At 45.4% G+C, this 12916-nt stretch overlaps 2 protein-coding genes across 6 annotated transcripts in view; one reads left to right on the plus strand and one right to left on the minus strand.

Annotated features, from left to right (window-relative positions):
• Positions 1-12916, plus strand: part of Ddx60 (DExD/H-box helicase 60) — a 126604-nt gene that overhangs the window by 753 nt on the left and 112935 nt on the right. Inside the window, exon 1 of one of the 5 annotated variants that reach the window (XM_035451032.1) lies at positions 6111-6221. The exons of the other annotated variants lie outside the window; for them this stretch is intronic. The gene's annotated coding sequence lies outside the window, so the exon portion shown is untranslated. Of the gene's footprint in view, positions 1-6110; positions 6222-12916 lie in introns of those variants that run through there. 5 annotated transcript variants of the gene reach the window in all.
• LOC118239489 (protein NYNRIN-like) lies at positions 726-6293 on the minus strand. The gene is made up of 2 exons (XM_035451035.1): positions 6277-6293; positions 726-2882 (listed from the first exon to the last, which is right to left on the minus strand). Exon 2 carries the CDS (start codon positions 2137-2139, stop codon positions 841-843), a length of 1299 nt encoding a protein of 432 aa, XP_035306926.1. The 5' UTR covers positions 2140-2882; positions 6277-6293; the 3' UTR covers positions 726-840.

Consider the following 12916-nt stretch of genomic DNA (forward strand, 5'->3'; position numbering starts at 1 on the left):
GGGGATGGGCAGTCAGCCAACCCTAGGGAAGCCGAGAGAAAAAGAAAGAGGGGTGTGGGGCAGGACCTTTTAAAGGGAAGATTGCATATGCGCAGTAGGGCAAAGGTCGAAAGGCATGGAGGGTGAGTGAGTACCCGCTTGTTAGGGGGCGGGGTTAGGGTCATCCAGGTGTTTTGTTCTTACAATCCCGGCTGTTGTTTATTATAAAAGTTAGAGAATTGGGCGTGGCAGGTTAGGGAAGTAGGGGCGAAGATGTCTTAAGGCTGCTTCCTGCTGGCCTGGGGCGTTGATCGTCTTTGGGGGGTTGGGGGTGCTGCCACGTCCTGGAGTTGATTGTTGTTTCATTGTAGTCCGGGCCACTCTGGTGCCTTTTAGTCCTGGCAAGATGTTTGTAGAATAGAGGACAAGGTTAAGTTTAGAAAAAATTTTTTCTTAGGTCCTGTCATTTGACGGGAAGATTGTAAGATGAGGGAGGGGTTCCCGAGGAGTCCCAAGATGAGGGAAGGGAAATTGGGACTGGGGAAGGGTTGGATATTACCTGGAGTGAATCTGACCTGTTTGGATCTGATTCGGCTCCCTAGAACTTATAAGAGTCCTTAAAGTTTGGGAAAACAAAGATTAGACATATTAAATCATATCTAGGTGGTATGAAATCTTTCTGGTTACCTTTAACCAGAAGGCACAAATACTTGGTGATCCTTGTATCTTTAGATCCATGGTTTTTAGGCTGGCATTCCTGTAACAACAGCTAAGTAAATTATTGTGAGATACTTTGGAAATTAATGAGCAGAGTGTAATTAGAAGCAGGAAAGTTTAAAACAGCCTTGTAAAACTTGAGCCTTATTCTTCTGAAATAGGAGGTAAAGTGGATGATTTCAGTGTCCTCTGAAACCTAAGGGAACAGGGTCCTGTTGTAGAAACTGTGTATGAAGGGCGAGTCTCAGGTGGAGAAGTAAAGGGCTTGAGGTGGGATAAGTGAATCCAGTGGGGAAGGCCCTCAAGCTTAGCTGCTGTTGGAGTGACAAGAATTACTTTGAAAGGGCCCTTCCACTTAGGAGACAGGGGGGAGGGGCTCTGGTCTGGGGGAGAAAGAAGTACTTGATCCCCTATGTTAATTGGAGAGGTACAGGGGGTGGCACATGGCCGAGGTAGAGAGTGGTCAGCAAATTCCCAAAGGAGGGAACGGAGGTGATGAAGTAAAGGTGTGAGCAAGCGATCAGGGAGAGGCGAGGGTTTAGGTGAGAGGCCAGGTGTTAGAGCCGGCCGCCCGTACATGAGTTCAAAGGGTGAGATGAAAAGTGGTTGTTTAGGGAGAGCCCTAAGCCTGAAAAGGGCCAGAGGCAGAAGCTTTACCCAGTCAAGGTGAAGTTCCTGTGACATTTTAACCAGAACAGTCTTTAAAGAACGGTTAGTTCTCTCCACCTTCCCTGAGGACTGGGGGTGGTACGGAATATGAAAATGCCAAGGAATATTGAGAGCTTTAGACAGGGTTTGAGAGATCTGAGAGGTAAACTCAGGACCATTGTCTGACTGAAGAGAGGCTGGAATCCCAAACCGGGGGATAATTTCCCTGAGAAGGATGTTAGAGACAGTCTGAGCTTTCTTGTTAGTAGTAGGAAACGCTTCTACCCATCCTGAGAAAGTATCCACTAGTACCAGGAGGTATTTAACTCGCCTGACTGTGGGCATGTGGGTGAAGTCAAGTTGCCAGTCAGTCCCTGGGAGAGAGCCCCTAGCCTGGTGGGTGGGAAAAGGGGAGTTACGATACTTGGAATTAGGGTTTGACATCTGACAGGTTTTACAGGAGGCAGTGATAGTTTTTAAGAAATTTAAGTCCTCAGAAGTAGGTTTGAGGTGAGCCTTGACAAACAGAGAAAGAGCCTTACTGTTAGGGTGGAAAAGCTGGTGTAAGTAGGACAGAATTTGTCTCATGTTAGGAGGTGGCTGTGAGGATGTGGGTTGTAGTGTATGAACTCCCTGTGGTGGGTGAGGTAGATCTGGGCCTCGGAGGGCTGCAGCCCTAGCTGCTCTATCAGCCCGATTATTGCCCCTAGAGATAACGGAGCTGTCAGTCTGGTGTGACCGACAGTGAATAATTCCTATAGCTTTGGGGAGGTGAGAGGCCCTTAGCATAGCCATAATATAATCTGAGTTAGTTATGGATCCTCCTCTTGTAGTAAGTAGCCCACGTTCCTTCCAAATAGCTGCGTGGGACAGGAGGATATGAAAAGCATATTTAGAGTCTGTGTAAACATTTAGAGAATGTCCCTGTGCCAATTGAAAGGCACGGGTGAGGGCTATTAATTCAGCCTGTTGGTTAGTAGTGTGGGCAGGAAGTGCCCGTGCTTCTACCACCCTGGTGTCTGACACTATGCCATAGCCCGCTTTACGGGTCCCCTCATGTAAAAAGGAGCTGCCATCTGTGTACCAGGTATAGGTGGCCTGAGGTAGTGTGCCTTCCTGTATGTGTGAAGGGTGGGGCAATAGTTCCTCTAAGGTTTCAATGCAGGAATGAGTTGGAGAATAGTTAGCATTAGGTTGAGGTAGAAGATTTGAGATATTAAGGGGTGGGCAAGATTGGAAAGTAAGTGTGGCATCTTCTATTAATGCCACCTGGAGGGAAAGAACTCGGGAAGGAGGTAGAGTTTGTAAGCCTCTGTAGGTTAGGAGAAGGGACAGGTTGTGATGAGAGAAGACAGTGATGGGTGACCCAAAGGTTAGTTTCTTTGACTCACGGATAAGAAGCTCAGCAGCTGCTAAAGCACGTATGCAGGATGCCCATCCTTGGGTGGTTAGGTCTAGCTTCTTCGACAGATAAGCTACAGGTGCAAAGGAAGGTCCTAGCTGGTGACCTAGAACTCCAAGGGCAAATCCTTCTTTTTCTGTTACATAGAGGGAGAAAGGACGAGTTAAATCTGGTAGGTGAAGAGCAGGGGCTTTTAGGAGAGCCTGTTTAAGTCTCTGAAAGGGCTTAGTAACAGGGTTAAGGAGGGGTTCATGGGGAGGTCCGAGAGCTGCCTCATAAAGGGGGCGGGCAAGGAGGGAGTAAGAGGGGATCCAGGTACGTAAGAAGCCAGCTATTCCCAGAAATGATAAAATCTCCTCTTTAGTAGAAGGAACTGCAAGAGACCCGATTAAGTTTTTTCTGTCTACAGTAATAGCTTTGTGGGTTGGGGTAATGGTTAGTCCCAAATAGGTAACCTGAGTGGTAGACAATTGAACCTTAGAAGGTGAGACTCTGTAACCCCTGCTAGACAGGAAATTTAGGAGGGTGGAAGTGTCAGTCCGGCTAACTTCCAAGGAGGGGCTACAAAGTAAAATATCATCTACATACTGTATGAACTTGGATTTAGGGAAAGACAGAGAGAGCAGGTCAGAAGCCAGGGCCTGACCAAAAAGGTGTGGGCTGTCCCGGAAACCCTGAGGTAGGACAGTCCAGGTGAGCTGAGTGGAGACATGAGTATCTGGATCAGTCCAGGTGAAAGCAAAGATATTTTGAGACCGGGTGTGGAGGGGTATAGAGAAAAAGGCATCCTTAAGGTCTAAAACTGAGAAGTGAGATGTCCCCGGGGGGATAGTAGAGAGGAGTGTATAAGGGTTAGGAACCACAGGATGCAGGGGCACAACCGCAGAGTTAATTAGCCGGAGGTCCTGAACCAGACGAAAAGTCCCATTAGGTTTTTTTACTGCCAGTATAGGGGTGTTAAAGGGGGAGGAGGTAGGACGAAGTAGCTTTTTCCTTAGGAGGTCAGAGATAATAGGTTTAAGTCCCTTAAGGCTTTGGAGTGGGAGTGGGTACTGAACTTGAGCAACGTACTTAGAGGGATCCTGTAACTGAATGACAATGGGGGGATGGTGTCTAGCCACAGAAGGGTTCTGGGTGTCCCAGACCTTGGGGTCTACCTGAGAGGCTGGTAAAGGAAATGACGTATTGGACCCCGTAGGTTGAGTAGCTAGAAGGAGGAGGAGGGGAGCAGCAGGCGAGTCTGGAGTTAGGCGAATGTGGGGAGCAAAGGAAATAGACGCTCCCACTTTAGCTAGGAGGTCCCTCCCTAGTAAAGGTACCGGACAAGTCGGTATAACCAAAAACGAATGAGTAAGGGGAATCCCCCTAAAAATACAGCTAAGCGGTGGAGTCTGCTGAGGTAAGTAAGGCTGTCCTCCTACCCCGACAATAGGAAGACGAGAAGGAGAGGTAGGTCCCCAAAACTCCTTTAGGACTGAGTATGTGGCACCGGTGTCCAAAAGGAAAGAGATAGACCGCCCTGATACTTTAATGTCCACCCGGGGCTCCCTTTCAGAGATGATGGTGGTCGGGTCAAGGGAGCCAGGGTCCCGTCATTCATAGTCCTCATCTATAGCCAGAGCTAAGAGATCGACTGGAAGGCCGCCTGTGTTTGATGTCCTCTTGTCACCTGGGACACGGGGACAGTCCACTGACCAATGGCCTACTTCCTGGCATCTAGGACATGGCTTTCGTGGTGCGCGGGGGTTCGGGCAACCCCGGGCCCAGTGCCCTTTTTGACCACACTTGAAGCATGGACGCTGCGGTACTCTGGCCCCGGAGGGCAAGGGATCCCGGGCGGATGCTGAGGCTGGTCGGACAGCTTCAGCTAGCATCTGGTATCTGTTCTTAAGGGTCTGGCCATCTCTCCCATGGTACACCTTAAACGCCACTCTTAGGGCCTCATCCTGTGGAGTTAGGGGTCCTTTCTCCAAATTTTTAAGTTTAGCCCTAATGTCGGGGCAACTCTGAGCAAAAAAGTATGTCATGAGAAGTTGTCTTCCCTCTAGCGTCTCAGGGTCTAAGTTAGTATACTGTAAAAAGGCCTGTTTAAGACGCTGTAGGAATTGGGAAGGATTTTCTGATTTGTCCTGAACTATATCTAGGAGTTTATCATAATTTATGGGCTTTAGGGCAGCCTTACGGAGACCAGACATTAAACAGGTTACGAATTGGTCTCTAGCCAGGATACCACCCGGGGTGTTATAATCCCAGTGGGGTTCCTTCTCCGGAACAGCATCATTCCCAGTAGGGTGAGTTGGCTGAGTCTGATGTATCTCATCTGCACATGCCCTTGCATAATTCCAAACTCGCTCGCGCTCCTCATGTAGTAAGTTATTACTTAAAATCATGAAGACATCATGAAAAGTAAGGCTATAAGACTGTGCAATATACTGAAATTCCTTTATAAAGGCAGTGGGGTTAGAAGTATAAGATCCTAATCTGTGCTGAATCTGAGAGAGCTCTGATAGTGGGAAGGGAACGTGAACTCTAACCACGCCGTCCACACCAGCTACCTCACGCAAGGGGAGGATGGTGGCCGGATCAGCTTTAGTAGCCCTGGATCCGGTCCTAGAACGGGTAATAGGTGGGGTGAAGGTAGGAGCCAAGAGTGGTTGTTTAGAAGTAGCTGAGTCAGAGGAAGCCGGAGCGGGGACGGTTGAAACAGAAGAGAGGGAAGGTTCAAGGATCTTAGTAGAAGCTTTAGAAGGCGCAGCTGAAGGGTGAAGGCGAACCGGTGGAGGTTCATCAGCTGGATCCAAGTCTATAAGATTTAATTCAGGCTTAGATTCCATAGCCAGAAGAATTGGGGATGAGGAGGGAGAGAGAGAGTGTTTAGCAGATAGATAGAAAAAAGCCTGTACATAAGGTAACTCCTTCCATTTTCCGGTTTGCTGACAGAAGTTAGATAAGTCCCGTAAAACCTCGGGGTCTAATGTCCCGTTTGGGGGCCAGTGAGACTGGTTTTCTAAGGAATACCTAGGCCATTTTTTAGTACTGAGATATGTGAGTCTAGATGCCTTAATTAACGGCATTAGGTTGAAGGGTTTTAAGTTTTCTAAAAGACATCCCAGCGGTGTGGATGGGCTTATTTCCTTAGTTGGCTTATTCCCCATGGGTGAAAAAGTTAAAAACCGGTAAAAGCCCCTCTCCGGATGCTCGTCAGCCCGGGGGGGTACCGAGGGGCCTTAGCCCGATAGACCCTGGGTCTGAACAGGGACTCAGCTGTCCCGAAGAAGAAAAAGAAAACAGAAAATCCCACAGTCCCGCAGCGCAGCGACTAACCGCCAAGGGAGCAAGTAGCTACTGATGGGACCACCCTTAGGAAGTAAGCCAAGAGAGATTGTCGGCGAAGGGGGTCGACCGTAACCGTGAAGGTCGTGGCCGGGTGCTCCCCCGCCTCCAAGAACACCAGAGGGGTGCCGGACGATCAACGGTCAGTCCCTCGGGTTCAGGGAGACGTTTACGCTGACTGAAAGGGGTAGCCTTACCGAATTGGGTCCGGTGTTGTATGTAGAATCCAGCAAACCGGTGATCTGGAATGTGGGTTGTTTATTCGCGTGATAAGGATGTCCTTGGCCCAACACGTACCCGCCAGCGGGACGTGGAGGGGGGTACCAAGGGCAGAGCCTTCCCACGTCCAGGGCGCCAAATGTTGTTCTTTTGTTTAAGCTGCAGCTGCTAATAAGGAAAGGAACAACGAATAATCAACCCACGAATAACCCTCCTCCCCTGTCTCAGTCTCCCTGTTTTAGGCACCTAAGATTTAACGTATTCGTGTGTAAGGAACAGGTATTGGTTTTCCATTTCTGCATAACTAATTAGCTCACTCTCTGTGGCTTTAAACAATGTATTATTTTACAGATCCCGTGCAGGTTCAGGTAGGGATGCCGCACCTGTCTGAACTGCAGGTGTGTGACAGGAATGAGCTCTTCTGCCAGACCCTGGGTGCTCATTCTGGTTGCTTGAGGTCAGCAAGAAGACTAGAGTTCTCTGTTTTCTTGCAAGTTGTTGGATGCAGGTTACTCAGTGTCTAAAACTTTGCACTGTCACCCGTCTCAGGTGGCAGCGCTTTCCAAGAATATAGGGAACCTTTTGCCTTACCTAGCATGATAGTAGCCTAACTAATAGAGAGACTGTCCTATCAAATAAGGATGGAAGAAACAGAAGGAAGGAAGTTATATAAGGCTAGTGTAGCAAAGTGGCAGAGTCATACTAACCATCTTAAAATTTGCCCATGGGGTGAATCACTTCTTTTCCAGGCACTTTTATGTGAACTCAGTCGGATCAGCAGCTCCAACATTCTGTTCCAATAGTCATGCTTTCCTTAACTTTCCTACATCACCTTCCCTTCCTTCCCCTTCCCTCCTGTACCTTCCCTCCCCTCCCCCTCTCCTTCCTTTCCCTAACCCTCTCCTCCCCTCTCCTCTCCCCCATTTTCTTTGTATTATCATTTTATTAAAGTTTTCTCCAAGTGTAATACAAATACAATAAAGACAATACTGTGTTTTGATGATACGCCCTTTGAATTTCTTCTATCCCATTATAATTGATAGGACCCAAGTTACCTGTGTAGTGTCCTATAGACACGTGCCACTTCTTGTGTCGTTAATATGTCTCTGTTCTCTTCATGTGCTAGAATTTAGTCATTATTGCTAGAGTTTTGATCAAATTCGGGTTTGACTTTTGGGGGAGAAAGGGTGGCTAGGTTAACTCCCATCAGTCTGGGTGCAGATACTTGTCTCTATATTTGTTCTACTGTCATAAAGATCTGTTTCTGCCCTGGGAATTGTAAAATGCTACTGATTCTTCCCTGTTTATCAGCTTCTAGGAAAGAGACTGTCCCTGGGAGTGTTTAGTAACTTATTCATATAGTCCTTTTCAGAAAGGCAACTGAGCAACTTGGCTTTGGAAACTGTTGGATACATTATCTTTAGATACTGTCTCTATTTCGTGGAGGTGAAGGCACTTAGAAGCCTTCATTCCTTCCTTTTTTCTAGTTATCCTTTAAGGATCCTCTCAATTCAGTTGCTGTTAACTCAAGATCTATCATGTTTTGCAGGATTTTGTGCCAATTCTTATGATTTGTTTCCACAATGAGTCAAAAGTGGGAAACCAGTATATAATTTTTAGATTTATTTTTAATTGTGTGCGGGCATGTGTTCGTGTGTGTGTGTGTGTGTGTGTGTGTGTGTGTGTGTGTGTATGTGTGTGTGTGTGTGTGTGTGTGTGTGTGGTGTGTGTGTGTGTGTGTGTGTGTGTGTGTGTGTGCATGTGCATGTGTGTGTGTCTGTGTGCGTTTGTGAGTGTGTCTCTGTGTGAGTGTGTCTGTGTGTGTGGTGTATGTGTATGTGAGTGTGTCTGTGTGTGTGGTATGGGTGTGCTCGTGAGTGCAAATACACTAGATGGCCAGAGGCATTGGATGCCCTGGAGCTGGAATTACTGCCATTTGTGAGCTTCTGGACTGAGTTCTTGGAACAGAACTGGAGTCCTGTAAGAGAGCAGTGCACAGCATTAACTATCGTATTGCCTGTTAGCTTTCCAACCCTTATGTACATATTTCTTAAAGGCACAGTGTGCTTGTGGGGAATCAGAGGACAACTTGCAGGACTCTGTTCTCTTCCTGTATCGTGCAGATCTCAAGGACTGAGCACAGATCGCCGTGCTGGGTAGCATGCACTTTCACTCACTGAGCAGTTTTATTGGCCCAGTTATGGAAATGTTATCCATTGTAGATGCAGTCTTCTTGTTTGGTCCCTCTCTGTTTCCTCTCCCTTGCACCCACATTCCAGCCTCCACGCCCTACACCCCATCCACCCATATCTAGCTTTATATTTCCCCTTCCTAGGGAAGGTCCAACCTGCATCCTAGTCCCTTACTCTCTACCTAAGCTCTGTGGTTATATGGATTGTAGCTTGCTTATCACATTTGAGTGAATTCATGCCATATTTTCCTTTCTGGGTCTGAGTTACTCACTCGGCATGATTTGTTTTTTTCTAGTTACATCCGTTCACCTGTGAATTTCATTTTTTAATGGCTGAGTAATAATTCATTGTGTAAATGTGCCACATTTTCTTTATCCATTCATGCTCATATATGTTGTTTACTAATAGGTGGCTATTATCAATATAAAGCAATGAGCATGGTTGAGCAATTGTCTCTGTGGTAATATGAAACATGAATATATGGCTAAGAGTGGTATAGCTGGATCTTCAGGTAGAGTGATTTCCATCTTTCTGGGGAACTGCCACACTGATTTGCACTCCCACCAGCAGTGGATGAGTGTTCCTGTTTCCACATCCTCACCAACATGAGTTGTTACTTTTAAAATTGAACGTGAGCATCCTGATTTATGTATTTTTAATATGCACTGCGCTGATGATTAAGGGCATTGAACATTTCTTTAAGTGCTTCTCAGGCATTTGAGTTTCCTATTTTATGAATTCTGTTTAGCTCAATCCCCATTTTCAATTTTTTAAAAATTTATTTATTAGTTCTAGTTAGGGAACAAGCTTGTTTCACATGTAAGTCCCTTCTCCCTCTCCCTCCCCTCACCCCCATCCATCCTCCCCTACCCCTAGCCCAACCCCCAACCCACCCACCCACCACTCCCCAGGCAGGGTAGGACCCTCAACGGGGGCTCTGCAAAATCCATCAAATCTTCCTGTGCTGGTCCTGGGCCCTTCCCAATGTGTCCAGGGCCAGAGTGTAAACCTCCACGTGGGATGGGCTCTCAAAGTACCTTCTTGCACCAGGGAAAAATACTAATCCACCACCAGAGGCTCCCTGGAGTGCAGAGGCCTCCTTATTGACATCCATGTTCAGGGGTCTGGATCAGTCTTGTACTGGCCTCCCCGACAGCATCTGGGGTCGATGTGCTCTCCCTTGTTCAGGCCAACTGTTCCTGTGGGTTTCTCCAACCTGGTACAGACCCCTTCGTTCTTCATTCCTCCCTCTCTTCAACTAAATTCCCGATTTCAGCTCAGTGTATATCTGTGGATGTCTGTCTCTGCTTCCATCAGCCACTGGGTGAGGGCTCTAGGATGGCATAAAGAGAAGTCATCAATCTCATTTTAGGGGAAGGGCTTTTAGGTTATCCTCTCCACCATTGCCTGGATTGTCAGATCGTGTCATCCTTGTAGGTCTCTGGAGATCTCCCTGGTTCCAGATCTCTTCTCGGACCTATAGTGGCTCCCTCTGATATGGTATCTCTCATCCTGCTCTCTTTCCTCTATTCTTCCCCCAACTCAATATTTCTGTCCCCCCATTTCCTCTCCTTCTACTCCTCTTCTCTTGCTCTTAGTGTAGCAGCTCCTTCCCCTCTACCCTCATGCCCCCTATTAGTTCAGGAGTTCATGCCACTTCCATTCCTGGGGACCATTTATCCCTTAGAGTCCTTCATGTTTCCTAGTTTCTTTGGTGAAGAGCATTATAGGCTGGTAATCCTTTGCTCTGTGTCTACAATTCATATATCAGTGAGTACATACCATGTTTGTCTTTTTGTGACTGGGTTACCTCACTCAGGATGGTTTCTTCTAGTTCCATCCATTTGCCTGCGAATTTCAAAATTCCATTGCTTTTTTCTGCTGAGTCGTAAGTACTCCATTGTATAAATGTACCACATTTTCTCAATCCATTCTTCAGTTGAGGGGCATCTAGGTTGCTTCCAGGTTCTGCTATTACAAACAATGCTGCTATGAACATGGTTGAACATATGTCCTTGTTGTATGAACATGCACTATTTGGGTATATACCCAAGAGAGGAATGGCTGGATCTTGAGGTAGACTGATTCCCATTTTTCTGAGCAACCAACATACTGATTTCCAGAGTGGTCTTACAAGTTTGCACTCCCACCAGCAATGGAGGAGTGTTCCTTTTTCTCCACATCCTCTCCAGCATAGATTGTCATTGGTATTTTTGATTTTAGCCATTCTGACAGGTGTGAGGTGGTATCTCAGAGTTGTTTTGAGTTGCATTTCTCTGATGGCCAATGATTTTGAGCACTTTCTTAAGTGTCTTTCAGCCATTTCAGATTCCTCTGTTGAGAATTCTCTATTTAGTTCTGCACCCCACTTTTTAATTTCATTGTTTGGTGTTTTGGTGGCTAGCTTCTTGAGCTCCTTATATATTTTGGAAATCAGTCCTCTGTCAGATGTGGGATCAGTGAAGATCTTTTCCCATTCTGTGGGTGGTCGTTTTGTCCTACTGACTGTTTCCTTTGCCTTGCAGAAGCTTCTCAGTTTTAGGAGGTCCCATTTATTAATTGCAGACCTCAATGTCTGTACTACTGGCGTAATGTTCAGGAAGCAGTCTCCTGTGCCAATTTGTTCCAGGGTAATTCCCACTTTCTCTTCTAGAAGATTCAGTGTGGCTGGATTTATGCTCAGATCTTTGATCCATTTGCACTTAAGTTTTGTGCATGGTGACAGGTATGGATCTATCTGCAATTTTCTGCATGTCCAAATCCAATTGTACCAGCACCATTTGTTGAAGATGCTATCTTTTTTCCATTGTATAGATTTAGCACCTTTGTCAAAAATAAGGTATTCATAGGTGCGTGGGTCAATATTAGGGTTTTCAATTAGATTCCATTGGTCTATCTTCCTATTTTTGTGCCAACACCAAGCTGATTTCAGAACTTCAGTAGAGCTTGAAGTCGAGGATGGTGATGCCTCCAGAAGATCCTTTATTGAAAAGAGTTGTTTTGGCTCTCCTGGGTTTTTTATTTTTCCATATAAAGTTGAGTATTGTTCTTTCAGTGTCTGTGAAAAACTGTGTTGGTATTTTGATGGGGATTGCATTGAATCTGTAGATTGCTTTTGGCAGGATTGCCATTTTTACTATGTTAATTCTACCTATCCAAGAGCATGGGAGATCTTTCCATTTTCTGGTATCTTCTTTAATTTCTTTCTTTAAAGTCTCAAAGTTCTTATTGTACAGGTCTTTCACTTTTTTGGTTAGTGTTACCCCAAGATATTTTATGTTGCTTGTGGATATTGTGAAAGGTGATGTTTCCCTGATTTCTTTTCATTGGATTTATCATCTGTATATAGTAGGGCTACTGATTTTTTTTAGTTAATTTTGCATCCTGCTACCTTGCTGAAGGTGTTTATCAGCCGTAGGAGTTCCCTGGTAGAGTTTTTCGGGTCACTAATGTAGACTATCATGTCTTCTGCAAATAGTGAAAGTTTGACTTCATCCTTTCCAATTTGTGTCCCTTTGATCCCCTTTTCTTGTCTTATTGCTATAGCCAGAGCTTCAAGTACAATACTGAAGAGATATGTAGAGAGTGGACAGCCTTGTCTTGTTCCTGATTTTAGAGGAAATGCTTTGAGTTTTTCTCCATTTAGTTTGATGTTGGCTATTGGTTTGGTGTATATTGCGTTTATCATGTTTAGATATGTTCCTTTTATTCCTGTTCTCTCCAAGATCTTATCATGAAGGGATGTTGGATTTTGTCAAAGGCTTTTTCAGCATCTAGTGAGATGATCATGTGGTTTTTCTTTTTCAGTTTGTTTATATGGTGGATTACATTGATGGATTTTCGTATGTTGAACCATCCTTGCATCCTGGGATGAAGCCTACTTGATCATGGTGGATGATTTTTCTGATATGTTCTTGGATTTGGTTCGCCAATATTTTATTGAGTATTTTTGCATCGATGTTCATGAGGGATATTGGTCTGTAGTTCTCTTTCTTAGTCTTATCTTTGTGTGGCTTGGGTATCAAAGTGATTGTAGCCTCATAGAAAGAGTTTGGCAATATCCCATCTGCTTCTATTGTGCGGAACAGTTTGAGGAGTACTGGAATTAGCTCTTGTTTGAATTTCTGGTAGAATTCTGCAGTGAAGCCATCTGGCCCTGGGCTTTTTTTGGTTGGGAGGCTTCTGATGACTGCTTCTATTTCATTAGGGTTTATAGGTGGATTTAAACTGTTTATCTGATCTTGGTTTAATTTTGGTAAGTGATATTTATCCAGAAAACTGTCCATTTTCATTAGATTTTCAAATTTTGTGGAGTACAGGTTTTCAAAGTATGACCTGAAGATTCTCTAGGTTTCCTCAGTGTCCGTTGTTATACCCCCCTTTTCATTTCTGATTTTGTTAATTAGCATGCTCTCTCTCTGCCTTT

The sequence above is a fragment of the Cricetulus griseus genome (genome assembly GCF_003668045.3).
Source record: "Cricetulus griseus strain 17A/GY chromosome 1 unlocalized genomic scaffold, alternate assembly CriGri-PICRH-1.0 chr1_0, whole genome shotgun sequence".
NCBI classification, from domain to species: domain Eukaryota; kingdom Metazoa; phylum Chordata; class Mammalia; order Rodentia; family Cricetidae; genus Cricetulus; species Cricetulus griseus.